The sequence below is a fragment of the Sander vitreus genome, chromosome 3 (genome assembly GCF_031162955.1).
Source record: "Sander vitreus isolate 19-12246 chromosome 3, sanVit1, whole genome shotgun sequence".
Lineage (NCBI taxonomy): Eukaryota > Metazoa > Chordata > Actinopteri > Perciformes > Percidae > Sander > Sander vitreus.
Genome location: NC_135857.1, coordinates 16,665,704 through 16,693,504, shown reverse-complemented (window position 1 = coordinate 16,693,504; position 27,801 = coordinate 16,665,704). Strand labels below are relative to the sequence as shown.

The following is a 27,801-nucleotide window of genomic DNA, read 5'->3' as shown; positions in this document are numbered from 1 at the left end:
CTGGCCTCTATAGACTCGGCCTGGATGTAAATGTATATATATATCCCCACCACGCCACAACGCCTGTGTCCATCACTTTATCAATAGGTCGCTCCGTTCCAACCTGCGATTGTAACTGTAAGTTTCCACTCTAAGGTCTTCTAACTTTGTAAGAACTGCTAAAATTATTAGATATTAAGGGGAATGTTGTGGTTTTCCTGTCTGCTCACACTTTGGACCAAGTAAGGCTTGGCTCTTTTCTTAAACCTTAACGTTCGACTGAGTAGCTGGAATATTAAAATGCTGACATAAAATGCAGCAGGGTATGATTTTATGTTTTAGTGCTGCTCTTGTGTTCAGTTGCTCATCCTGAGGTAAGACGGATGAGAACGATGAGGGGCTGTGCCAAATCATTTTTCCTTAAAATTGGATCTTGGCAGGTTTGGATAGATTAGTTCTTTGTGGTTGGTTAATGAGTTGCTCTCATGGAGAGGGATCAGTGGGAAATTTACAGAGGAAACACCAATTTGAGGGAAGAATCAAATGGATGTTGCTAAGAGGTTTTTGGGATAGACTTAAGCAAGCAAAACATTGAAGGGACTTCAATTATACTCCACTTTTACTGGAAACAGAAAAAGAAAGAACAGCGTTGTTTTACAAATGCTTGCATTTACATTATTGCAGAAATCCACTTATTTTTTCTCCATCTTGCTTTTCAAATTTAAATCAAGCGAAAAGCCTAGAGGTTTATGTTTTAGTAGCTAATAGAAGAAAAGATGTCCAAAACAAAGAAAGTGTTTAATTTTTCACATGATGTTTTAACTTTGAAGAGCAATTTAACAACCTTTTACATTTACAGTGGTTTAACTTGATGCATTAACCTTGATAGACTAGGGTACTCCAGGGTCTGTCAGTGCACCGTGACATCATTGTTGGGTGTGATTAAAGGTGCTCACCCATCCGTACCCATCAGTGATTCTGATTAGTTTAAGGGGAGAAACAGACTTGAAACTTTCAACCACAGAGGGGGGTGAAACGTTGCTTTTCAGCATTGAAAGCCTTTATAAGGATACACATTAATTGAGGGCATCCATTAATTGCAGTATTTGCAGTGTACCCATCACAACTGAAGGATCCTTCCAGTTCTTATCAACAAGAGGAATCCTCATGCTCACACACTACTCTTGGTTTACATGTTGTATTCCAGCAGTAAAGAAACAGTAATTACCCTCTTCATAGCCCCACATTGATTTGTGAAAATGAGTGACTTACTCTGTGCTTCTTCTTCTTCTCTCTCGAGATCTGATCATGTCCCACTCAGGTGCTCAAGGTAGCATTGGCAGCCACTCTGCCATTGGAATGCGCAATCACAAGGTACTTCTACAGTTTGTTTTTTTAATCAATTAATCCTAAAACTAAGCCTCAACGTAGGCATTGAATTTTTTTGTACTTCTACTACAGAAATGAATTAATTCAGCTTGTTTTACCTTTCAGATGTCACTCTATGAATATGAGAACTTCCAAGGCCGTAGGATGGACCTGTTCGGAGAGTGCCGTAACCTGTGTGAGAAGGGTTTCGAAAAAATCGGCTCCATCAGGGTCGAGTGTGGACCGTAAGTCATCACACCTGCCATCAAAATATGTGTTACAACTCTATATATCATTTTTCCCAAAGTAAAATATGTATATATCTGTCTATCTATCTTTGCAGCTGGGTGGGTTATGAGCAGCAGAACATGACTGGTGAGATGTTTATGCTGGAGAAGGGAGACTATCCCCGCTGGGACACCTGGTCCAACAGCTACAGGTGTGATCGCTTCATGTCGGTCAGGCCCGTCAGAATGGTGAGTTGGGATCAGCCTGCGCGGGGGGGGGTACAACAGTATCACTATTTGCACCTCTCATCCATCTTCTATTGGCACAAGTGAAAGTGCTATTTAAGGATGCAGTTATATGTGTATTTATAGGCTTATTCCACTGCCAGTATTTTTGGATTGCTGACATTTTTGTGCCACTATGTTTTAATTTGACAATGTTCAGACTAAAAAATCCAGAGAAATGCAAGTACTCAGTGTTTCCCCCAGAGGTTTGGTCCTGGCTTGTAAAGCAATGTTTCTATTCGAACCATCAATAACTGTACTTGTGCCTCTTTTGTACTGATCCTGACTGGACTTGTGTTTAAATCTCTTCATTGGCTAAAATCTGGGACAGAGAGTAAACCAGAATATGTATCAACAACCTCTACAGTAACAGTTATTAATTTAAAAGTGATGTTTGTATCTTATAGGATGCCCAGGATCACAAGATTTGCCTGTATGAATGTCCAAACTTCGAGGGTCGTAAGATGGAGGTGTGCGATGAGGATATTCCAAGCCTGTGGTCTTACGGCTTCCAGGACCGTGTTGCCAGTATTCAGGTCACCGGTGGAACGTAAGACATTTCTGTCCATCAGAATTAAATGAAAACTAAAAGGACACACAGCTGTTGGCCAGCATAAGCAGAGCTTTGGGGTTCACGTGTATCTCTCTACTTCCTCACACAGCTGGGTGGGCTACCAGTACCCGGGCTACCGTGGCTACCAGTATGTGTTTGAGATGGGCCCTTTCAAGCACTGGAACGAGTGGGGAGCCCACCAGCCCCAGATCCAGTCCATCCGTAGGGTGAGAGACATGCAGACACACCGCAGGGGCTGCTTCGAGATGACCGCATAGAGAGGAGTCCAGCAGACTGTGGGCTAACAGGAGAGAATATCAAAGGGGTCAGGCTTGCCATGCTGCTAACCATCCCTTGAAAATTCTTCAACAGCCACCTAGCCACACATAAGATAATGGCTTTTGAATATTGTTATGCATTTACTGGTAGGATTTGGGAGTATTTGACATTGTGAATGATTCTGATGAGAAGTTCTGATTGTCACAGACTTCCAGAGTAACTGTAACACCGGTAAAAATGGTAGCAATGCTCTCTGTCTACAGACCTCATAGAAAGATTATGAAAGGCGGATTATAGGGGATTAGTTGATAGTTTGTGTTTATTAGTTTGTTTCAATGCTATTATAACCCTTTTATTTTATTTTTAACTACTCGCCTACATGTTTCTAGCATGATGCCAATAAGCCTCTTCACCAAAGCGCTCTCCCTCTCCTGGGATCCACAGATTTTAAAGAGCAAAGGGATAAACAATCATATCACTCCTCACAAGGTACTACCATGGACAGCTCTCAGCTCTGCACATGCCCTGCAGTAAGTTTGCCAAGCAGAGGGAGGCACTATCTCCTCATCACAAAGCAAAAGGCTCACTTCACTGAAAGGAAGAGGGCACTGGCCAGTGTGTGATTAATCAAAAGAGAGGTGGCTGTGCAGGGTTTTGTTTTGCAGACGTGAATATCTTTTGGCTGGCCTGTTTCAGCTCATTGATGGGGCTGACTGGAGATTTGCATTTTACACTTTCTCAGGGATGCTGGCATCTGGAAATCTACTTTCCAATGAAGAAAAATGAAATAAAGATATTATAAAGCAAAAAGATAGTCTCATCTCCGTCTTTGTTTTCCCTGCTTTTGTGTATTTTCCTGAAGGGTCATGGTGGGCTTATACTCAGGTGTTTAAAGTGTCATTAATGAATAGGTTTTATTTACAATGGATCAAAAGATAATGTGTAATGTGAAAACTAAAGAGCTACATGTTTTGGTTTTCGGGCCCACAACTTTGCTAGCTAACACCAAACAGTATACAGACAAAGTTACAGACTAGCTGGAGCGTTTAGCAGCTAAGGCGCCAGATATTTCCTTCAAGAGTTGGTAGAGACCAAAACAGAGCTAAAAGCAGAGTAAATATTGGACTTACATTCGTCAGGAGGCCAGAAACAGAAACTCCAAATTAATGCTAATATTGTTTAGCGTCTGCTGAATGGATAATTGTTTGTGAGCATAATGACGTTAAAAGGCGAAAAGGGACCGTTCGGTATTTATGGAATGGACCACCGGAGGGAAATAGGGGAGGGTCATGTCTTTTTATTCTTTGTTGAGGGGAGGGTCACCCAACATTTTTTAGTCTAGGAGTGGGAGTCACCCAACTTTTGTATTCATGAAAGAAGCAACATTTCAAAGTGGCTTGTTTGGTGCATATTTTTTCATGTAGCTCTTAGTCTCTGCCCTCCTTTGCTACCAGATGGGTCTGACCCATGAGTTTGCTGGGGGGCACTGCCCCCCTGGTGGCTGAAATGGGTAATTGCATTGTTTAACAAATAGTGGAATAATTAATTATATCTGGCATGACCAGATATTTTATAAATATCTTAAATAACACAAAACAACTAAATGGTGGTAGGTAATACATCTGATTTCATATACTGCTTTAGTAAAAAAATATTACCTGGCTGACGATGGGAGCAGCAGGACGCAAAAAACGAAAGTTACTGTTGCACTAGTCTGGACATCTTGCCGTGCCAACCTTGCAATAAAGGTTTCCTAAATGCCATGTATATACATGTGATGTCAGCTTACTAATTGATTGCGGGTTTTGTGTAGATTTGGACTTTTATACGTTTATTCCACTTTGTTTAAGTGTTTAAGGAGTGTGTAAGATGAGAATGTAGAGGTTAAGTCATGGATGTCATGGCTGTAAAAAATCAAATGGCATCTGTATATCTTTGCTAAGCGCAAGCTAGCACATAAGGGGAGGGTCATGCTTCTTTGGGTTTAGGAAAAGAAGAACGGGACGGTTGGCTTTAGGAAACGTGACACGCGGGACACGGTCCCCGGTCTCCTGGGAGAACCTCCTGTGTTTGACCCATCCTCCACCCCCGACCAACCTCCCGATTTTTGGCCTTTCATACTACTCGCTACGGTGTCAATCGACACGCAATCGCAAGGTAATGTAAGTCAATGGAGGCCAAAGGCGTTGATAAACACGCAAAAAAGTAGGGGTGTAAGAAAAAATCTATACACTTGAGTGTCGCGATATTTTATTTAGCAATACTGTATCGATTTTCAAAAACGCAATATTGATTTTTTTTTTAATATTCATGTAAGACAGTGGTTCACGCAGTGTTCCCCGCAGCACTTATTACTGGCGAGGGGAGGGTCAAGTCTTTTCAGCCTAAAGGTCCCAAAACTCCTCCGGTGGCCCCTTAAATAAATAACGAACAGTCCCCAATATGTAAATGTTATGTTTACAGGTTGGTCTTCTGTCCCCAGGTGACCGTTCATACTACTTTACCTGTTGAGGCGAACAATGCTACAGAACCAAACCTCAAGAAGATATTTCATTGCGGTAACACTTGTAACACAATAACGTACATAACATTTGAGTAGTTACCAGAGAACAAATTAGGAACGAATAAGGAACTAAATGCTAATGAACTATTAGTTAAGGAGTAACTCCTAATCAGTGAGGGCACAGAACTAGTAACGACTCACTAATTAATAACTACCCAAAGTGATACGTTATACTGAGTATGTACAAAGTAGTCCCTCATCACTTCATCATTATTTTATGATTATTTACAGTTTCCGTGTCCCTTGTGCTTTTCTCCTATTAATTATCTAGGCTACATAGCACTAAAATATGAATTATTAGGGAAATATAGGCTACCTATAACTTATATTACTAATTCATATCAACTGGTTCCTGATTCGTTCCTTATTCGTTTCTTAGTTAACTAATCGTTAACTACTCTATAACATTTAATAAGGAGTGACCCATGAACTAATGACTCACTGGCAGTTAGTTACTTATTCAATTCTCATTTGTATGGGTAACTACTCCAATTGTGGGTACCTTATTGTAAAAGGTCAATATAATTTGAAGATTGTATGTCAGACATTTATGAATCTCTGCCTCACCGGATGTAGGAGCTCATTTCCGAGGTGAGAAAGGAGTACTGAGTAATCAGTTACTGTTTCTGAGTAAAGCCCAGCCATGCACGCACTGGTGTATCAGCAGCAGATGACGAGGCGCGCAGACTGTCAGCCCCGCACCACTGGTCGGTTTAAAGCCACAGGATTTGGATTAAATAGCTTGTGAGAGAACCGATGAGCCTTGAGCGCGGGAGGGGAGGGAGCTAAAGGCTGATTTTTATCTTTTACCGGATCGAGAAGGGGAGGAGGCACGGAGAATGAGTTATTCTTGTAGCAGCACACAGCCTGTTTGCTGCACGGTTTATTAGCCAGCGTGCAACTAAAAGCTGCGACGCAAGTAAATCGGCTTCTGCGGCGACGACGCCGAGAGCATCAGAAAGCCTCAGCTCCTGTCAGGTTGCGCACCGAACAGCATTCTTCTGTTGGACATGAAAGTGCAGCAGGGCTGCAACTCATCAGACATGGGGATCCCGGTTACAACTGAAGAAGAATTGCGCAGAAATTCCGTAATAACGCCCGATGATGTGCTCGGGCTACAGAAGATCACCAAGAGTAAGTAACCTGCTACTGTAATTAACATGATGGGAAGAGTATTTAAAGCCTTACAGTTAGAGGAGATTAGTGCAACCCATCTTCTGCTGTTGTTTCCTTGTTTGTGTGTCCTTATAATGTAACATACTCTCTGCGTTCATTTACTGTTTTTATTAGCTGTCTCGAGGAACTAGACACGGGTACCATGGACAGCGACACAGTCTGAAAGGAGCTCAGAGTCTCTTAGACTTAGACACTAAAACCGGTGTGTATCACAGTCAGTGAGCAGTTACTGTAATGTCTTACCCAAGGACTAATAGGTTACTATTTGATTTATTTACTATTTTGATTGGACCTTAGATGTGGCTTGTAGCGTGTTAGGTTTCCCAATGTCACTAATATTACTAACACGTGTGAGTGTAGGTGTTTGCATCTCTCTGTGTCTGAGTGAGTAGGCATTAAAAGAGAGAGAAGGTGACTGTAGTACTTCCTGGTGTGCTTCTCAAATCCTGCTGGAAAAAAAAAGAAATCTCTTCACCTCAAGACACCTGTGGCTCTGTGGTAACAGGTGGCCATAGATGTGATCCACCGATTATAGCTTGTCACAGACAGTGGTCAGCTGGAACAAATACAAGAGAAGAATACTATCAGCCTGTTGTGGAAACTGTTTCCAGATTATGTCACGGAAACAGGACAGGGTATGCTCTTCAAGGTGACTAGTATGTCTGGTTTCAAGCCTGTTCATTAGCAGGGTGGAGTCAGAGGAAAGGAGTTTCGCAAACTTTCAACTTCTATTTCATGAGTGCTGCATAATATCATACACTGTCACTAGGATTCCCTTTGTATAGTGTTAAAGTGATATTGCAGTTTTTAATGAGGGTCTAAGTAGTTTGTGGAGGTGGCATGGAGTCAAAACTAGATACCTGAGGCTTACAGATAATAGTTGGTTTAAAGATAATAGTTGGTTTAAAGAAAGAAATGTTAGTGGAGTCTACTTCATATGTCTGATGATGAGCATGATAGTTAATTTTTTACTTAAATATAAATTTTGCAAATAAATAAATACAAATCTTGACTTAAGGTCTAAATCCTAGCTTTTTTTCTGGAGATTTCAACCTCATCTAAGGGTCTTCGTCAGCGAATGTAAGCAAACGCTATCATTAGAGGGGGTTGGTATAGTGGACCTTTTCTTACTGTAAGATTTTTTTTGTGTAATAATTTTATCTATTTTTTGTAAAAGTCTAATGTCATTCAGAATTGTTTTACACTACTTACCTAAACCAAATTAGCAAATACATAGCATGAAGAAACTCCGACATTATCCCCAGATTCCCAAAAATGGGTATATATTTGCATTTTTATTGTCACTATTGGTAACAGGTTTTAAACATGCTTTCACACTCAAATTGATTGATTGGTCTTAAACTGACAACACAAGATAAAAAACAATTGAGTTATTATTGTTTTCTGAAAGGTAAATTTGCATTCATTTCCATTAATTCATATTTATAGCAGTGATTGACATTGAAGTCTGAGTAAAAACTGAACCCTCTCAAACAACCCCCCCCCCACCCCACACACACACACACACACACACACACAATTTGAACACCAACTCTCCGCTACATCTGTTTTCCCCTCAGCTGAAAAGCAATACTAGCCCTCCTTCACCACAAATTATACTTAAATCACTCACGATGGTGCAGTAATCTCCACTCTCCACTGACATCTAAGTAATCTGGATTATGTCAGGAGGGCTTTAACAGAGCAATGATGCGATATACCTCAGGTAATTAATGATCCTGGAGCTGAAGAATAAGTGAGTTTGTTTACATTGTGGATATAAGATTAAACGTATAGTTGTTGTTTTCCCTAACCATTGTTTACTGGCCATATACAGCTGCAAATTGTAATCGAAAGAAATCATATTTGGAGTATCCACTCAGAGTGAGATGGGTTTTGTATCCTGTCAACAATGACATTGCTGTTCATTTGGAACGTTTGGGTTTATACAAATGAACTGACTTTGAATCTGCTTCCTTGTTTCCTGTTAAGTGATGAGAGAACACAAAAGTCTCTCCAAGGTCCAATCATTTTAAACGACAGACCATACCACAGAGAAAATCCATTTCGTGCTGCACAATTCAGGGTATCATTTTCTGCTGCATGAAAACGAAAATCGCGGTGTGAAAAGAGGGAAGCAGAAAACGCCTCACCCTGCAGTGTAAATTACTTTTTCAGTTGTGCTTTTGGGACGTAAATGCCACCATTTTGGGGCAGCCTAGCTTCAGTCTGTCACAGTGGTTCAGTGCTGATAAGCGAGGCACAGCGCCTCATTGTCACACAGGCGGAGAGGAGAAGAAATATAATCCAGGCAGCAGAGAAGCCCTGCTGTGATATGAAAAATGGCACATTATCAGTTTACTGTTTACTTCATGCATGATTTATGATATGCAGGCAGGCAGACAGACAGACATAAACAGAAAACCTGCTGTTACAGAATAAATGTTACGTTTATAATTGACATCTTGTAAGATTCTAATAACAAGAATTACAGGAATTGCTGATGGACAGAAGACGTGTGAAACAGAAGTATCCTTGGTTTTAATCAACGTGTTTTCGAGGAAACCGCTGTTAAACTCGTGTGTGTGTGTGTGTGTGTGTGTGTGTGTGTGTGTGCATGCGTGTGTGCATGCGTGCGTGTGTTTTATCCTGTTCAGTGCATTTCTGAAATTGTTTTTGTGTTTCCTGGAGTTGGCAATCACAGCAAGAGAAAGAGGATTTCCTGTTGATAAAAAGAAAACATGAAAACATGGCTCCTAATTTGACTGCAAGAGTTTTTAAATGTAAACCATGAATTCAAAAGATGCACTCTTCAGTTTAGTAAAAGCAACCTCAGAGCTCAACATCCCTGGCCTAACTCACTGTTAGACCGTTGTTGTTCAGACCGGAAAGAGGCCTGCGTTAAAACAGGCATCTGCGTTGGCGGGGGGACGTGTTGTTAAGGTACTGGTGAGAAAATAAAATACGATCCAGGAAGTCCAGTGTGAGTAACAGATTAATGCGTTTAAAGGTTTATTTATAATACTCACAGTCAGGATTATACAACTCCGGAAAGTTATCATGGTGCCAAAGCTGCGAATTAACTTCAGATCACTTTCAGATTCAGGACTTAAAATGTTGTCCCCTTTCACTTTAATTGTAAGTGCATGAGGGAGGGACCTCTTAATGTCCAGAATGAACAGGAGGAATGATTACAGCAGGCAAAACCTCATTCAATGTCCTTATCAGCACCTGACTACTGTTTTAAGACAGACTTCAGACATTTTGATCCTATCCTTTATTGTGCATGAAGAAAACACCCAGCTGCAGATGGAAGAGAGGACAGAAAAGTTGTGTAAAAGGCCGGCTGTCTTAGGATAATGGTTTGCTTGGCAAAAGCATTCATGGTGTTGCACTCATACACATGTAAAGTGAAGAAAGTAGTTGTATGTTAAGTGAAAAAACTCGTTTGGTGTCTTGCTAGATCCCATTACAATTTATTTAGCATGAAAGTGAGTACATTTCAAATTAGAAGCAAGATACCTTCAAAAAGTAAAATCAAAGTTGGAATTATTATGTAATGGGAGGTAAAAGCTCCACCACACTAGATCCTCTGTTGTACTGCTGGTATTTTTGACTCAAAGAATATACATTGATGTGTAATTTTCCAAATTATTTACTCAGAAAAGCCTGGCTCCTCTTACACTAATGGGTGATCAATTATTTGGCCTTAATAAGTCTGGGACTTATCTACATCCGCTCTGCGATGTCTGCCAACACAATGGATACAGCTTTAATTTAAATTGATTGGTGCAGCTGGTTCTTGATCTCCCCTGCACAGCTGTCACAAGGTTACTCTTTCAGAGTGATTTGACATGGAGAGAAGTAATCAACACAATCTCATGATCTGTCTTTTACCAGTGCTTGCTCTTGCTCTTTGAATCAGGCAGTTGTTGCCAAACTTAAGATCATATTAACTTAATATTAGAAATTGTATCACGTACATTATGTAAGATTGTACTGTCCTATAGAGTTTGACAGGGTTCTTGATCAATATCAATAACTCAGTGATTACTGGCTGGTGCTGATTTTTCTGGCTGAAGCTCTGTGTTAAAGGGAAACTATTATATAGCATTATCAGGTTGATACTTGTATTTTGTGTTTGTACTAGGACATGTTTACATGATTTAATGTTCAAAAAACTATCTTTCTCACACTGCCCATGGCTGCTGCACCTGTATACACCCTCTGTATGAGACGCTCTGCTGGACCGCCTGTCTCTTTGAGCCCTCCTCCCGATAAAGCCCAGTCTGCTCTGATTGGCCAGCGTGTTTCCTGGAATCTCCGCTGCACTCAAGTTTTGTTTCACTAGTAGCAGCTGGAGCTACAGCAACGGAGTATAAAGGCAGGACTTTATAGCGTGAAAAATCCCAAATAAAAGCTTCTAAATCAAATACTACACAACCGGACATGTCCCAGCAGTAATGTGACCCAGACATTGGATAGAAATAACCAGCACTGGCCGCCATGATTACAGCTATCTGACATGAGCATGCAGCTACTTAATAGTTAGCAGTATGCTAACGTTAGATTGTAGGGAAACGAAGCAGCACTTTCTACCGTCAAAAATCACAGATAAAGGCTTCTGAACCAAATACTACCCAAATTGGGGTAGTTAGAATTAGAAATTGGGGAGAATTTAACAACATTGGCAGCCCAGATGACATTGTTTACTGCCCATTGTAGCTACTATAGTTAGCAGTGGACACTAATTGAGTATATCAGCACTTTCTACAGTCAAAAATCGAAGATTAAGACTTTTAAACCAAATACTACATAACCGAAAATATTTTAGGAGTAATGTGACCCGGAATTGGGGAGAACTTAACCAGCCAAGATGACATATCAGCATGTAGCTACATGCGACAATGTTAACACCGCAGTAGTGTAAAAACACTCCAATCCTGCCTACCTGGAGCAGATGACCAATCATAGAAGGCCGGAGAAGGCTGGCTAAGTGTTGCGTAACACTCAGCCCAGAGTAGAAAAAACTGTTGAAACCAGAGCACTCTGAACAGTTGGAAATCTGAACGTTTTAGGTCACGGGCATTTGTCTAAAATACGTTTACGTCTTTATTTGGCCACGTTTAACATGACAATCCAACATTATAACATTGTAGATATGACAAAAAATACGGAAAAGCATAATATGTCCACTTTTAAGGCCCACACTTCCATCTGTGTGCATTTTGGATTTCAATTGACAAAATGGGAAAATATGCAGTCTACACTATCCATATTTATTTTTAGCTAGCTGTGTTCTTTCAGGTTTCTGGTACTAAGTCATATTTGTTCAGACCAACATGCATAGAAGACCCTCCTTGTACCAATAAGAGGTGAATAATCCTAAAGACCTCGTCACTGCTGGAGGCGAGATGTCAGATGTTCTACAGAAATCAGACACGGAGGCCAAGATACAGAGAGCGGCAGCATCAATTTCTCCACGAGTCCAATGTTCCCATGATTTCCAGATCATGGATGATATACCTCTTACATAGCACAAGTGAGTCTGTGAGTTATGACCAGATCAACTAAAGAGTAATTAGTTTTTTTTAAGAATATTTAAAGGCCCCAACAGAGATAAACTTAGTCATTGATACCAAAACTGCAATAGCACGCCTAAACACACTCCTATACTGTATATCATATTCTATTCATGTATGATACGGTAGTTTAGCTGAGACAGTAAATGCCCCACCTTCTCCAGATAGGATGACATTTCTCGAAGATCTAAATCAGATTAAACAGGGATGATCCTGAACTGGGAGCTGGGAACCCTCACTTATCATTTAATTTGTATAGCTTTATATATATATATATATATATATATATATATATATATATATATATATATATATATATATATATATGTGTGTATATATTACTATTTTTTATTTTTTTTTGCTGCTTTTACATGTCTTTACTCTCAAGGACCCTGTACTGTGTCCTTGAGTGCAGAGAAAGGTGCCTTTAAATAAAATTTATTATTATTATTATTATTATTATTATTATTATTATTATTATTATTATTATTATTATTGTTAATCCTATGGGAAAAATATATACCCAGTAGACTTACACAAGGAATCTTGCTTTCATTAATGAAATTTACAGACTTCATAACAATAAAAGAGACATCAATTTAAATATTTAACTCAGCACTGGATTTACTTTTTTGGGGCCTCTTGGCTGTGCACAAAGGGAGAAATTAGAGCAGCCGAAATGCTGTTGTTGCTTCCAATAACCTGTTGTACAAAAGGGCCAACACAATGGATACAGCTTTAATTTAAATTGATTGGTGCAGCTGGTTCTTGATCTCCCCTGCACAGCTGTCACAAGGTTACTCTTTCAGAGTGATTTGACATGGAGAGAAGTAATCAACACAATCTCATTATATGTCTTTTACCAGTGCTTGCTCTTGCTCTTTGAATCAGGCAGTTGTTGCCAAACTTAAGATCATATTAACTTAATATTAGAAATTGTATCACGTACATTATGTAAGATTGTACTGTCCTATAGAGTTTGACAGGGTTCTTGATCAATATCAATAACTCAGTGATTACTGGCTGGTGCTGATTTTTCTGGCTGAAGCTCTGTGTTAAAGGGAAACTATTATATAGCATTATCAGGTTGATACTTGTATTTTGTGTTTGTACTAGGACATGTTTACATGATTTAATGTTCAAAAAACTATCTTTCTCACACTGCCCATGGCTGCTGCACCTGTATACACCCTCTGTATGAGACGCTCTGCTGGACCGCCTGTCTCTTTGAGCCCTCCTCCCGATAAAGCCCAGTCTGCTCTGATTGGCCAGCGTGTTTCCTGGAATCTCCGCTGCACTCAAGTTTTGTTTCACTAGTAGCAGCTGGAGCTACAGCAACGGAGTATAAAGGCAGGACTTTATAGCGTGAAAAATCCCAAATAAAAGCTTCTAAATCAAATACTACACGACCGGACATGTCCCAGCAGTAATGTGACCCAGAAATTGGATAGAAATAACCAGCACTGGCCGCCATGATTACAGCTATCTGACATGAGCATGCAGCTACTTAATAGTTAGCAGTATGCTAACGTTAGATTGTAGGGAAACGAAGCAGCACTTTCTACCGTCAAAAATCACAGATAAAGGCTTCTGAACCAAATACTACCCAATCGAACATGTTTCAGCAGTAATGCGATCCGAAATTGGGGAGAATTTAACAACATTGGCAGCCCAGATGACATTGTTTACTGCCCATTGTAGCTACTATAGTTAGCAGTGGACACTAATTGAGTATATCAGCACTTTCTACAGTCAAAAATCGAAGATTAAGACTTTTAAACCAAATACTACATAACCGAAAATGTTTTAGGAGTAATGTGACCCGGAATTGGGGAGAACTTAACCAGCCAAGATGACATATTAGCATGTAGCTACATGCGACAATGTTAACACCGCAGTAGTGTAAAAACACTCCAATCCTGCCTACCTGGAGCAGATGACCAATCATAGAAGGCCGGAGAAGGCTGGCTAAGTGTTGCGTAACACTCAGCCCAGAGTAGAAAAAACTGTTGAAACCAGAGCACTCTGAACAGTTGGAAATCTGAACGTTTTAGGTCACGGGCATTTGTCTAAAATACGTTTACGTCTTTATTTGGCCACGTTTAACATGACAATCCAACATTATAACATTGTAGATATGACAGAAAATACGGAAAAGCATAATATGTCCACTTTTAAGGCCCACACTTCCATCTGTGTGCATTTTGGATTTCAATTGACAAAATGGGAAAATATGCAGTCTACACTATCCATATTTATTTTTAGCTAGCTGTGTTCTTTCAGGTTTCTGGTACTAAGTCATATTTGTTCAGACCAACATGCATAGAAGACCCTCCTTGTACCAATAGGAGGTGAATAATCCTAAAGACCTCGTCACTGCTGGAGGCGAGATGTCAGATGTTCTACAGAAATCAGATATGGAGGCCAAGATACAGAGAGCGGCAGCATTAATTTCTCCACGAGTCCAATGTTCCCATGATTTCCAGATCATGGATGATATACCTCTTACATAGCACAAGTGAGTCTGTGAGTTATGACCAGATCAACTAAAGAGTAATTAGTTTTTTTTAAGAATATTTAAAGGCCCCAAAAGAGATAAACTTAGTCATTGATACCAAAACTGCAATAGCACGCCTAAACACACTCCTATACTGTATATCATATTCTATTCATGTATGATACGGTAGTTTAGCGGAGACAGTAAATGCCCCACCTTCTCTAGATAGGATGACATTTCTCAAAGATCTAAATCAGATTAAACAGGGATGATCCTGAACTGGGAGCTGGGAACCCTCACTTATCATTTAATTTGTATAGCTTTATATATATATATATATATATATATATATATATATATATATATATATATATATATTACTATTTTTTTTAATATATATGTATATATATATATATATATATATATATATATATGTGTATATATTACTATTTATTTATTTTTTTTTGCTGCTTTTACATGTCTTTACTCTCAAGGACCCTGTACTGTGTCCTTGAGTGCAGAGAAAGGTGCCTTTAAATAAAATGTATTATTATTATTATTATTATTATTATTATTATTATTATTATTATTGTTAATCCTATGGGAAAAATATATACCCAGTAGACTTACACAAGGAATCTTGCTTTCATTAATGAAATTTACAGACTTCATAACAATAAAAGAGACATCAATTTAAATATTTAACTCAGCACTGGATTTACTTTTTTGGGGCCTCTTGGCTGTGCACAAAGGGAGAAATTAGAGCAGCCGAAATGCTGTAGTTGCTTCCAATAACCTGTTGTACAAAAGGGTTGCAAGTGGGAGCTTACTGGGACAGACAACAATAGCTTGGATCACGCACACACATTTGTTTGCAGGGTGACTTTGGCATATGATCCCTGTGGAAAATTTAATTTAAGCATTTAATTCACAAATATAACAACAATCTTCTGTATTTTGCTGAATTTACATCATTGATCCTCTAATTTAAATGAAACCCTTTTATTTTTCTCAGAACCTTGAGTCACACTGTCACTGTCTGCTAGGCTTTTTCTTTTTAGATCATGAGGAGGAAATGGAGGGAGGAAGTGTGTGTGTGTGTGTGTGTGTGTGTGTGTGTGTGTGTGTGTGTGTGTGTGTGTGTGTGTGTGTGTGTGTGTGTGTGTGTGTGTGTGTGTGTGTGTGTGTGTGTGTGACAGAGGACACTAAAGTGAGCTGCTGATTCATTCATACATGGTGTGCTGCACAGTACCTTCCAAGTACTTCCAAGTGGTAACCATAGTCAGATGATTACAAAACCTCTTGGTCCTTGATTGCTTTTAAATTTATTTGAGCCCAAATATTCCTTAGCTGTGGAAAAGTTTTCCTTATATTTGCAGTTTTTAATCGTGATTTTACAAACATGATTTTCAAATTTTACATAATCACATCCATTTTTAGGAAAATGTATGAACATTTGGAGAAATATGTGTTTTTGCTATACAATTACATTACAGTAACTTTACCACTCTAAGATTGGTATCAATCGTCTCATCTAACATGTCTTGTTTATTTAATAATTAGCGAGCTGTGCAGATAGGTGGATTTTTTTTCCTTTAGACAGAGCCGACTAGCTTATTCCCTTTCTTGCCAAGAGTTAGATGAGAAGATCTCATCTCTTATGTCTGTATGCTAAACATAATGCTATAGATTGTACCACAAAGACTGGAAAGCAGATAGCAAAACTAACAGAATCCACCTGCCAGCACCTCTAATTAACACTTTATGTCCTGTTTGTTTAATAACTAGTAAGCTTTAGAGGTGGCAGTAGGCCGATTTTGTTACCTTCAGACAGAGCCAGGCTAGCTGTTTCCTCCTGTTTCTAGTCTTAATGCTATGTTAAGCTAAGCTAAGCTAAGCTAAACTAACCATTCTTGGCTTATCTATATAGACATGAGAGTGTTATGGATCTACTCAATCGGCAAGAAAGTGAAGAAGCATAGGCTATCCCAAACTGTCAAACTATGTCTTTTTTGTCTTCGCGGTTCAGTGAGCTTAGATCACAATATTTGTCCTGATAAAACCCTCTCACAGAAGATGTTTTTCCACTTGGTGATGTAGGCCGGAGAAAGATAAGAGGAAAAAATCTCATCTGCATTCAGCTGCTCAGAATGCAACCTCTCTACGAACCTCAACGCTTTGCCAGTTTGCCTAAAGGTGCTGTTACCTGAGAGACGTGAAACAGCATGCCATGCATAGGTGCACTGTACATCATGATGAGAACATGTAGGTGTAATGCTAATGTCACACTAGCTGCCTTCAGCTATGGATTATTTGAACGTAAAGACAAGTAAACATGTCTGCATTGTTCTTCCTCATGTTGTTTGCATTGAACGGAGACCAATGCATGTGGTTGAGAGTCTGTAACTCAGGGCTAATCTTGGGGATTAGGGAGCTATAAATGGCAGCATGCTTGCTCTTAATGAATGCCACTTTGGTGTCAGACAGGCTCTGTGTATCTGACCACAGGAACACAGCATGACTCAAGACTTTGTGTTAATTGTATTCTCTTTAGAGGGGCTGCTGCCAGAGGGATCTTTTCAGGACTGTATTGACTTGACTAGAGTGAAATGTATTGTGTTTAACAAGAATCTGCTGTCTGTGCAGTCTTTGGGTCTATGACTAATGTGTGTTAGCATAGATGAGATTGACTGTTAGAAAGCACACAGCAAAATCCTTTGTATGGCTAAAAACATGAAATAAGATACATGGAAATCACGATAAAATGAATGTAGAAAGACCAGTATGTAATTGTGGCAGATCACCTGCACTGAGAGTTAATGTTGTTTCCCCCCACTGGGACAATAAAGGGTATTGTAATCTATCATGTCAAATTGTAATTGAAGTCACTGTTGACTCACACCTTCTTAATATTCTGCATCAGATCAGCACATCCTGATTCCTCCTTGTGAAATCAGGCAAAAGGAGGCCCTCAGTCTATAGGAGGAGGCCCCAGGTTTATATCTTCATCAAACGTGTAACATTTCATTTGCATACCGCTGATGTCTAACCTGAGATACTCTCACTTTGATTCGCTGCTGCACCTTGTTGTTGCGGAGCAGCTAGGTGGATGAGGAGAAGGAAAAAGACTAATCGAGCTGGCACACTATCAGAAGGAACGTTGCTAGGTGACAGTGTTGAAGGAAGTGAAGTGGAGCACTTATTGTTTGTGTGTGTGTGTGTGTGTGTGTGTGTGTGTGTGTGTGTGTGTGTGTGTGTGTGTGTGTGTGTGTGTGTGTGTGTGTGTGTGTTTGAAAGACGGAAGGAAAAAGAAAGAAAGAACAGAGGTATGAACATGTATATCATGGTTTCCAGGTGATTCATGCAGTAGGGAAATAGTAACTAATGGATTAAATGGAAAACACTTTGCATAGATGCGCAGTTAGCAGGGATCATTTCCTTCCAGCATAATCTATTCCTATAAGAGAAACAATGACTGCAATATGGTTTTCCTTTTTGCCACACTGCTAGGACTACTTTTGTTGGAGCCAGAGCAAATTCTTAAAGGAATACTTCAAACTTTTGGGAAATTGTCCATGTTCTTAGAGTTATGATAGATACCACTCTTGTGTCTGTCTGATAAATATGCAGCTAAATAGCCAGCAGCTTGTTAGTTTAGCTTAGCATAATAACGTCAAAATGACTTGTGAGTTGTGGTTTTACAAGTGTTTGTGGGCCAGATTATTTCATGGTCAGGCTAAGCTATATTGAAAGGAAAAATAAAAGAAAGAAGTACTGTGAGCATCGAGATGGTTAGATAAATCGTGTTGATTTGGGTTGATCCTTTTTTTCTGAGGATAGTTCTATTCATTATCAGAAGCTCACGACTACCAAGTTCTGAAAACCACTGTGCAGTATGAATTACTGAATCATTTAATTACTCTCAGGGGCCATTTGTAAATCACTGATTGGTGGATTTGTCCCAGCTGTATGTTTTCAGAAACCAGATTGAAATTAACCTACATTTTCTTGACAAATTTCTTTCCCAAAATAAGAAATGTATTGTATAATGATTCTTAACATTCCCAAATGCAAGCCTAGACATCTGGTATTGCTGTGAAACAAGGCCCTGGTTCATCATAAAAAAGACTGTGACAAACTGCAGTCTGTAAAATAGGATACAGTTCAGTCAAGATGTTTTACAATTGTTTTTTCTCAAATATGCACTATCCTCTCTGTATCCTCCATCTCCATGTGTGTCTCTCTCTCCCGCTGTCTGTCTCTCACAAACTGAAAATGACTGTCATCGTTCAGTGTGTGTATTTTGATAATTTTTCTCTCCTCACAGCTCACACTTCATTTTGTTGTCACCAAACAATAAGCACAGAAAAGATTTGTATTACTACTCCTACAAACCTCTAAAAGACAGTACAGTCAGTCGTCATCAGTCAAGCTTCTCCATGTGCAGAGGATATGAAATCAAAGTGGTGTAGTCTAGAGTTGGTTACGTGCTCTGGGTTTAATACGACTGTAGGAGTGACATGGTTATGTGTGAATACGTATACTGGACTGGGTGAAAGTGACTTTACTGGCTGAGGTATCAGATGAAATGCCCCATCTGTATTTTTTAGCAGGTTCTGGCAAGTAGCCATCTCTGATTCACAAAATGCTTCTTTCGGACATGTGCCCACAACGAGAGCTGCTCCGTGACAGCTACACAAGATGCATTCAGAGTACTCTGCCAACGGATTTTCAAATAAGTGCTATTTTTTGTCAGAAATGGAGAAACGGATGAAAAATGTTTTACCCTTTAGAAACACTCTTTCCCTTACTTACTACAGTCCTTATTGGACTTTGCATTAAGGGAAAAGAAAGATTTCTTTTTTACCAGTTGCCTCTCTATGGATGTATTGAGATAATAAAATAGTCAATTAAGACTGTCAAAAGACAAACATAAAGACAATATAAAAATTATAACAATTACAATAGAATATGAAAAAATATAAGAATAGTATAGTACAATAGTATAGTACAGTATACGTTTAAATAGATGTAATATAATATACATAATGTGACTATAATTTGGGGATGAACATTGATGCTTTCAGAAGGTATTTAAAGTGCCCATATTATGAAGAAATCACTTTTTCTAGGATTTGGGGTGTTATTTGGTGTCTCTGGTGCTTCCACAAGCATACAAACTTTGAAAAAAACCCATCCATGCTGTTTTGAGTGAGATACTGGTTTCTGAATTTGTCCTGCCTTCAGTTTCCGGGTGAGCTGTTCAAAATCTGCACAGCTTTCTACGTCACTAGCCGAAACGAGCTGGCTAACTGCAACCGTTAGCATGCTAGCGCTAGCATGCTACCTCCTTCTCAATGGCAAAGCACTGCTACAACACACACAAGTTCACCATAATCTTCAAAAGAACTACTTACATGTGCACCCTCGTTTAGAAGTCTCCCAGTAAATTCTGTCTTGTAATTGACCGAGGATGTAGAAACAGCCTTTCTTTTACTGTCTATGGAGCTAGCTAGCTGACATGATCTATGATCTGAGCTACTGCACATGTGCGAGTGCAAACAAAGATAGTACAGAAGAAGAAAAGAGGTCTCACTCTGTAGCTAAAACAGAGACCAGGTGAAAAGAGGATCTGCAGCAGTGAGAGAGAGCGGTGCAGTACAACAAAAATATGGTGTTTTTTGAAAATTAAACCATGTAAACCTATTCTGGTACAACCTTAAAATACAATTATGAACCTGAAAATGAGCATAATATGGGAGCTTTAAACAAAAATCATTAATTGAGTGGTTATGGTGCATTGTCTTTCTATTCAGCAAAAGTTTTTAAGATCAGAAACGGACAATTTTGATCTTTATGGTAATTACAATTAAGAAAATTAAAAAACAATGCTATTGCTTAAGAAGAAACACAATCCGAGACTAGGCTTATAGTAATATTCTCAGAGCAGATAAGTGCCTCACATCAAATGAACTGGCACCAGAGCACTGCATCAAACAGTAGCTCTTTAACACTCTTACTGCAGTTTGGAAGGCAATATAAAGATACTTTGAGCCAGAGCAGCTTTACATGGAAATGCCTTAACCAGTCTCATGGTGTTCACTGTAGAAACACCCCACTCACATCTACGGTATGTTAACATTTAATGATTACCAGAGATGAGCCCAGTTCTTGATATGACACGACCTGGGGTTGTTAATTCTTAATAACTGGGGGTATTGAAATATTCTAGATATCATTTTTGGGGTGCTGCATGTCAACATTAATGCAGTATTTCACATCAGTGACCAACCAAAGACATGAAATTATGATTGCACTAGTCAGGAAGATGACAAAAAGTTTTTCACTTGATATAAAAGGTTATACATTGAAGAGTTTTTAAATTTTGCAGACAATTTTTTTTTCTCCAAAGGCCAGTCAGTTAGTTCTGTGCCTCATGTAGTTGTAATAGCTATTTCTTGAATGATGTAATGTAGAATGCATGAAAATGTCACTGGTTTGTGTAGACATGATTTTTTTAACCAGTACTCTGATGATGATGATGTGAAAAGAAGAAGAGGAATTTGGCATTTAGACACGGCTTAAAGCAGAAATCTGTATAGTTTTTAGTTAACAAATCACAAGTTCAGATCACAAATCATTATCTGTATGGTGAAGCACTGTGCAATACTAAAAATGTAAATACCGCACACACTCTGTGTTCTGTTGCTTAAATTAATGTTGATAAGGTTTTTCATACGCCATATCAAATTGCATTTAAATTATCTTATTAGTCAATGGCATTTTAGAGAAAGACACTAGATGTTCTGTCATCTTTGCTGTAGTTTCAACGTCAGAAGTTTGCCAATTGCAGCTTTAATTCATTAGGAAAGCTGTGTAGTCATTGCGTCACATGAAATATGTGATATTCAGCTAGTTTTACATCAGTGTAAAAAACGCTGTTCCCTGTATTGCTATAAACAATAAGCTCCAAATAGTCCTGTTTCACAAAAGGAGCATTTTTAGACAAGGTGTCAGGTATGGTGTACTGTACTTTATGAAAAGGTCTATAAATATCTTCAAGCAGGTGGCTAAAGCCTGTGTGGCCCATCTGCTCTCTTACCTACAGAAACAGTAGAAGACGCAGCAGTGAGTTTGCCTATGCACAGACACACTTCCACTTGTGTATTTATCTTATTTGGACCTTCATCGTTGACCCTTAACAGTCTTTTTAAATGTGTTGCATGAAGTCATCAGTAAGAAAGACTCTTCAACCCTTATGCAACATAGAGCGCTAATAATAACTGCCCCTACCATAACTCTAATGAGATAGTACAGTAGGTAGGTGTGTGTGTGTGTGTGTGCGTGCATGTGTGTGTGTGTGTGTGTGTGTGTGTGTGTGTGTGTGTGTGTGTGTGTGCATGTGCATGTGCATGCATGTGTGTGAGACACTCCCCTCCCAACCAGCAAGTCCATGTGATGGTAAAACACAATAAGCCTCTTAGGTCTAATCCTGCCCCGTTGGAAGAGGAGTGTCTCAGACTTGCTTACACACACACACACACACACACACACACACACACATATATACACACACACACACACACACACACACACACACACACACACACACACACATTTGGTCATGTTGGCACTGTGTGTGTGTGTGTGTGTGTGTGTGTGTGTGTGTGTGTGTGTGTGTGTGTGTGTGTGTGTGTGTGTGTGTGTGTGTGTGTAATTCTGTAATGACAGTCCAAGACACATTGATGTATTAAGCATTTCTTGTTAATCATGTAACCCCTGGACTTAGAGTTATTTAGTTATGACGCTGAATATGTGTAACATCCAATGTATCTCTGTTCTCTGTACTATTCAGGCTTCAGGGACAACGTGTCTCTGTGATATGATAACACTTGACCCTGAAGTTGCATGAGTAATTCCAAATGCAATAAATCGGCTATTTAGTCATCGTTCTGTATGAAAATAATAATAATCCTATACTCACTTCGGGCAGGATCCAAGGTGGCACTGACTGATGGGTCTATGGACCAATCACTTGCAGTTTGTCAGCTGAATGTTAGCCAATAGAAATAGAAAATGAGTGTGATTTAATTAATATTTATTGTGATTTCAATCTCCAGTACTCCAAATCAAATTAATTAAACTTAAAAAACAGAAACCTCAGCCCAACATAACTACATTACAGACATAAAACAAGTGATAAAAACATAAAAATGACAATAGGCAGAAACTAAAAACTTAATGCACAAAAACGGAGAAGAGAAACAATTAAAACCATCTTTACCACAGGAATCACCTCCATAAAACACAAAATGTGCAGCACATTGTACTACATATAAACTTTAGTTACATTAAAGCTTAATTCTGAAAATTCCGCTTACCCTGTTCTTGTTAAGTAGCCTACTTATCAGTCCGAGTTCAGTGTCGGAAGCATAGACTGTAAGTCTAAGGTCGGAAGACAGGAAGCATGAATCAGTTCCAACTTGCCTGTAACAACAGATATTACTGTATCTTGGCAGGCAATTTATTATTAATTGAAAGCTTGCTGCCTGACATGAAAGGTTTGCTTCATTCACAGTGATATCAAGAAAAGAGAAGAAATAGACAGTTTGTAGTATTTGGATGAGAACAAAGTATTTTCTCTCTTTTCCAGATTATCTTTGTTCTCCAGAAGAAAATGTCCACATGATCGACTTCACCAGGTTTAAGATCCGTGACATGGAAACAGGGACAGTCCTGTTTGAGATAACGAAACCTCCAACACCAGGTCAGCTCCAAACCTTGGGAACAGATTACAGGACAGATCCACAGATTTATGAATATATATTGAAGACTGAGAGTCAATGTTTTGTTTTGTAATGTGTGCCACTGGTTTTTTATATCTCACGGTCCATGGTGTCCTTTAAAGGGAATTTTATTATTTATCCTGCTAGATTTTATTGTATGATATTTTTCTTGTCTCCATTACTCTGCAGAAGATAACGCGAGCATAGACAATGTAATAATGGATATAATGGACATTTTTCATGTCAGGCATTTGAAAACGGTATGTGAGCTGTAGTTCTAACTCAATTCTTTTCTTTTAAATGTCTCCTCTTTAGCAGGAGGCAGAAAGCACTGCGACCCTAACGCTGGCCGTTTTGTTCGATACCAGTTCACCCCAGCCTTTCTGCAGTTGCGGCAGGTTGGAGCCACGTAAGTTGTCATTCAGTGTGTATTTGAAGACTGTGAGAAAGAGGAGAGAAAGAGACGTGTCCAAAAAAGCTGAATGATGCAATAATGTCCGGTCAACCCTGCTGCACTGATAGAAGACACATACCGGATGTGGGAGATGTGGGCGTCAGAGTGGGACGGCAGGCTGACAATGACAAGTGTGAACATACAGAGCAGCCAAACCCACCTGCTGAGTCAGGCACCAAACAGCTGTCAGTGGTCATGAGTGGTGTTCATCAACAGACTTCTTTCAACCCAACAAGTGACTCATATAGATATCTAGGCTTAATGTAAAAGCTCAGTGCATACTGATACAATGTGCTTTGTGCACCATATAATAGTATTGCTAAGCGTTTTGTTTTTATTTAGCTTAGCACCTCGGAAAATACATATGTGTTCATTGTTGTTCTGGAAGACCAATTTAAAGGATAATATATTTTTACAAGTTGGGTTTTATTTTCATAGTTTTGGCCTTCATTCTTATCTGTAATAACAACATTGTATTCATAAAGTTACAATAATTGCTGAGATCTGGCAATCCAGCAACATCACTATAATGAAGCCAGGCTAGGTTGTAAACAGGTTAGTGAAACTTTTATTTGTATTTTCATGATGTATTTTGTCTCCCGATTTGGACAGACTGTTCGGTCATTGCCATGGCCCGAGCAGCAGTCGTTACATTCGTCCAACGAAGCAGAAAAGTAGATCAGAGCAGCATAGTCTGCAGAAACATTTGATTTAGGGTTTGCTCCACTGACCAATTATCATCCTGGATAGAAAGTAGACATCTGTGAGATTACAAAAATTACTTTGAATACACAACCTTCTCCTGTGCTCATTTACAGTTCTCCTGTGCAATGACAGTTTATTATCGACACTGCTAGCCAGTGTGTAGGCGTCGGAGGGTGAGCTGGTGGCTCTGTGCCTTTGTGCCTTTGTGCCTGTGTTGGTGTGTCGGTATGTCGGAAGCTGTAGTGTCCTTTCGCATAGACTTGACTGAATGCCAGCGCCATTCAACAGGGGGACTTAATGTGCCAAATTCAATCAAGCTGCAACTTCTGTGCCTGAAAAGTAAAGCCAATAACCAATAGCCTTAACCCTCCATTACATCTAATTTCCACTGGCTCCAAAAATAAGTGAATTTCTATAGAAGTCTATGGGGAAATGACCCTACTTCTTACTTGATTTATTACCTCAATAAACATTTTCATACAGAGTTTACGGATTCAATTGATAGTTTTAAGTCTTCTTCAATAAGGCATGATGTTCATTTTATAAATTATATATTATAAAATGTGTTATACGATATACATGATAAAGCAGGCGATGCTTCAGGGGCATGGCTACAAGCCGACCTGTCAATCATGATAGAGGCTTAGCAATGCTTATCCATGGTCCTGTGTGCATTAAAATAGTGGTTAAAAATAGCTGCCAACCAAGCTAGTTAGCTAGCGCTAGCGTTAGCTGGTAACTTGAGTCTGCTGATTTTCAAACAGCTCTGTGTACTGCCATACATGCTGATGAAAAGCCCCGGATCTCCATGTTTACCCACCAGTAAAACTATCTAGATGACTGGCATCAGAAGGGTTATAAATCGTTTAGTTAGTTTAGCTTATCGCAGCGCCATGAAACCATACACAACACTGGCTTAAACGCGTCATCCTCCCCAGCTCCGCCCTTTTGTCCAAATATGGTCACTTCTGTCTCCAAAATACCAAGATGGCGACGGACGGCAGTCCACACACCAATGGGTGACGTCACGGATGCTGCGTCCACTATTGTTACAGTCTACGGTGCTGATCTAGTGGCCACATTCTGCTTTGTGATGAATCATGCACATGTTGAAGGAGCTGATTGGATAACATTTCACTGGAATTCTAGGCCTACCTTTTACGATTTCATGTGACAAATAGAATTGATTGATTGATTGATTGAAAAACTAGAGTCTTAGAAATGCGGTGCTAGGAATGTGGTCCTGAAACTGCAGCTGCCTAGCCTAGAAATCTAGACGCATCCTAGCGGCAGCAAATGTAATTTGCAGCCAGGGTCAGTCTAGCAACTCTCCGTTGGCTTGCGAGCTGGAAAAACCAAATTCTGGTCAGGCCAATCACATCGTGTTTAGAGTCGTTGGGCGGACTTAACATAAGGACGGCAGAGTTGTGACGGTTCTGCGTGAATTCCCTACTACTTGAAAACAAAGATGATGGCTGCTGCTGCTGCTGATGCTGCTGGCAAACAGCGGTCTTTCAAATCGGCTTTGGCCGCGACTCTGGAAGACTTGGAGTGTACTGAAGTCATTCTTAAAAAATAATTATTTTGCTGTATCCGACCGGATACAGCAAAAGTTTAATCTATCAACTAGCGTTGCTCTGGTTGGCTATGAGTGCAGAGGGAATTTGAAAGACAACCGTTTATCCCGTCCCTCGGATTGAGCCCTGCCAATGGTGAGTTCCCAGACCCAACATCTTGATGTGGGTCTGGCTTGTCAGGCTAGCAGCTGCCTCTATTGTAGGAACATGCTACTCGTTTGATCGGCTGACTGCTCGTTTTTCTTGCCCTGATTGACTTTGTTGTACTGATGTCCCCATATGTCAGCAATTATTTTAGTAAGCACAATGTTATTATAACTGTAAGAAGAGATGGCCAAAACTACAAAAATAAGGCCCTAGTTCAAATAAACTGGAATTAACCTTTATAAGGCACTTGACCTTTGAGCAGTCTTGAAACTTTGTATTTTCATTTGCTTCCAAGTTGGTTAATTAATTTCCTCCCCATGTTTCTGCAGCGTGGAGTTCACAGTGGGAGACACACCCATCAACAACTTCCGCATGATTGAGAGACACTACTTCCGCGATCAGCTGCTCAAGAGTTTCGATTTCGAGTTTGGCTTCTGCATGCCAAGCAGCAAGAACACGTGTGAGCACATCTACGAGTTCCCCGCGCTGTCCGAGGACATCAGTGAGTGTCACACACAATACGCCAACACACATGTGACCACAAGAGACAAACACATCCACACAGAGACGTGTTATTGGGTATAACAGGATGCAAAATCCTGAGTTTTGTGTCTCTCTTTTCTCTCTCAGTGCGCGAGATGATCCTCCACCCTTATGAAACGCAGTCTGACAGCTTCTACTTTGTGGACAATAAGCTGGTGATGCACAACAAGGCAGACTATTCCTACAGTGGGGGGCCATAGGAAGACTTTCCTCCACCTTTCACTCCACCCTGCTCTAGACATTTTCCTTGTACCATTTCAGGACCAGAAACAGATGAACTAATGGACAATTCACTGACAGTAAACGCTCTTGTGTCACTCCTGTTAACTCCATAAATTTCCATTCAGGTATTCAGCTGCCAGACCAATAGATTTCTCCTTTTGCCCCTTTGCAGAAACATCAACTCCTGCCAGTTTGATCATCAGTTTGCATCAGTGTGTGAGCGAGTGTGTGGGCAGCAAACACATGCAGTGTCTGTACATACTGTTGATTTCAGTCTGTGTATGTGGGTTCCACTTGATCATCAGGAATACTTGTTCATTCATTTACATTTTGTGTGTTTTGATAGCTATTAATATGAAGGGAAAAAGGGCGACAGTGAGTCAGAAACGCACCATGAGACAGAGAGAAATGAAGTTACCCTAAAAAAGTGTAATAATAATGAATCCACTCAGATGTACATTTATATAGTTTGTATAGAAAGCTCATTACATTTTTACTCCTGAAGTTTCTTAAATTCTAGTAGCACACATCTGAATGATTCATTCTGTCGTCGTTTATTTGAACGACAAACAGAAATGTGTACTTTGTCCATGTGAACGTGTCATTTGTTGTATGTTTTCATGTAGTACTAGAACTACTTCAGGAGTATTTTAAATAACTATCCACTTTGAAGTGTCAGAAAACCTATAGGCCTACCATACCAATTTTGATATCCAGTACGTTCTCTGTAGTACTGAACTCTGTGTATACTTTAGTTATGATAAATGTTTTAAGTATAAAATGAAAAGTATGTAAAGTTTTGACAGCTGAAATTCCATCACTGCAATAAATATGGGTTTTTATCGGAATCTTGATATC

The 27,801-nt window shown here is 39.5% G+C and overlaps 2 protein-coding genes across 2 annotated transcripts; both read left to right on the top strand.

Moving 5' to 3' along the window:
• Positions 1 to 1,287: 1,287 nt before the first annotated feature.
• Positions 1,288 to 2,690, top strand: crybb1l3 (crystallin, beta B1, like 3). The gene is made up of 5 exons (XM_078243900.1): positions 1,288 to 1,353; positions 1,474 to 1,592; positions 1,691 to 1,823; positions 2,267 to 2,409; positions 2,522 to 2,690. The coding sequence occupies exons 1-5, from the start codon at positions 1,288 to 1,290 to the stop codon at positions 2,688 to 2,690; spliced, it is 630 nt and encodes a 209-aa protein (XP_078100026.1).
• A 3,446-nt stretch (positions 2,691 to 6,136) lies between these two features.
• Positions 6,137 to 27,773, top strand: unc119a1 (unc-119 lipid binding chaperone a1). Its single transcript, XM_078246286.1, has 5 exons — positions 6,137 to 6,388; positions 23,163 to 23,276; positions 23,611 to 23,704; positions 26,508 to 26,680; positions 26,809 to 27,773. The coding sequence occupies exons 1-5, from the start codon at positions 6,265 to 6,267 to the stop codon at positions 26,919 to 26,921; spliced, it is 618 nt and encodes a 205-aa protein (XP_078102412.1). The 5' UTR covers positions 6,137 to 6,264; the 3' UTR covers positions 26,922 to 27,773.
• The last annotated feature ends 28 nt before the right edge of the window (positions 27,774 to 27,801 follow it).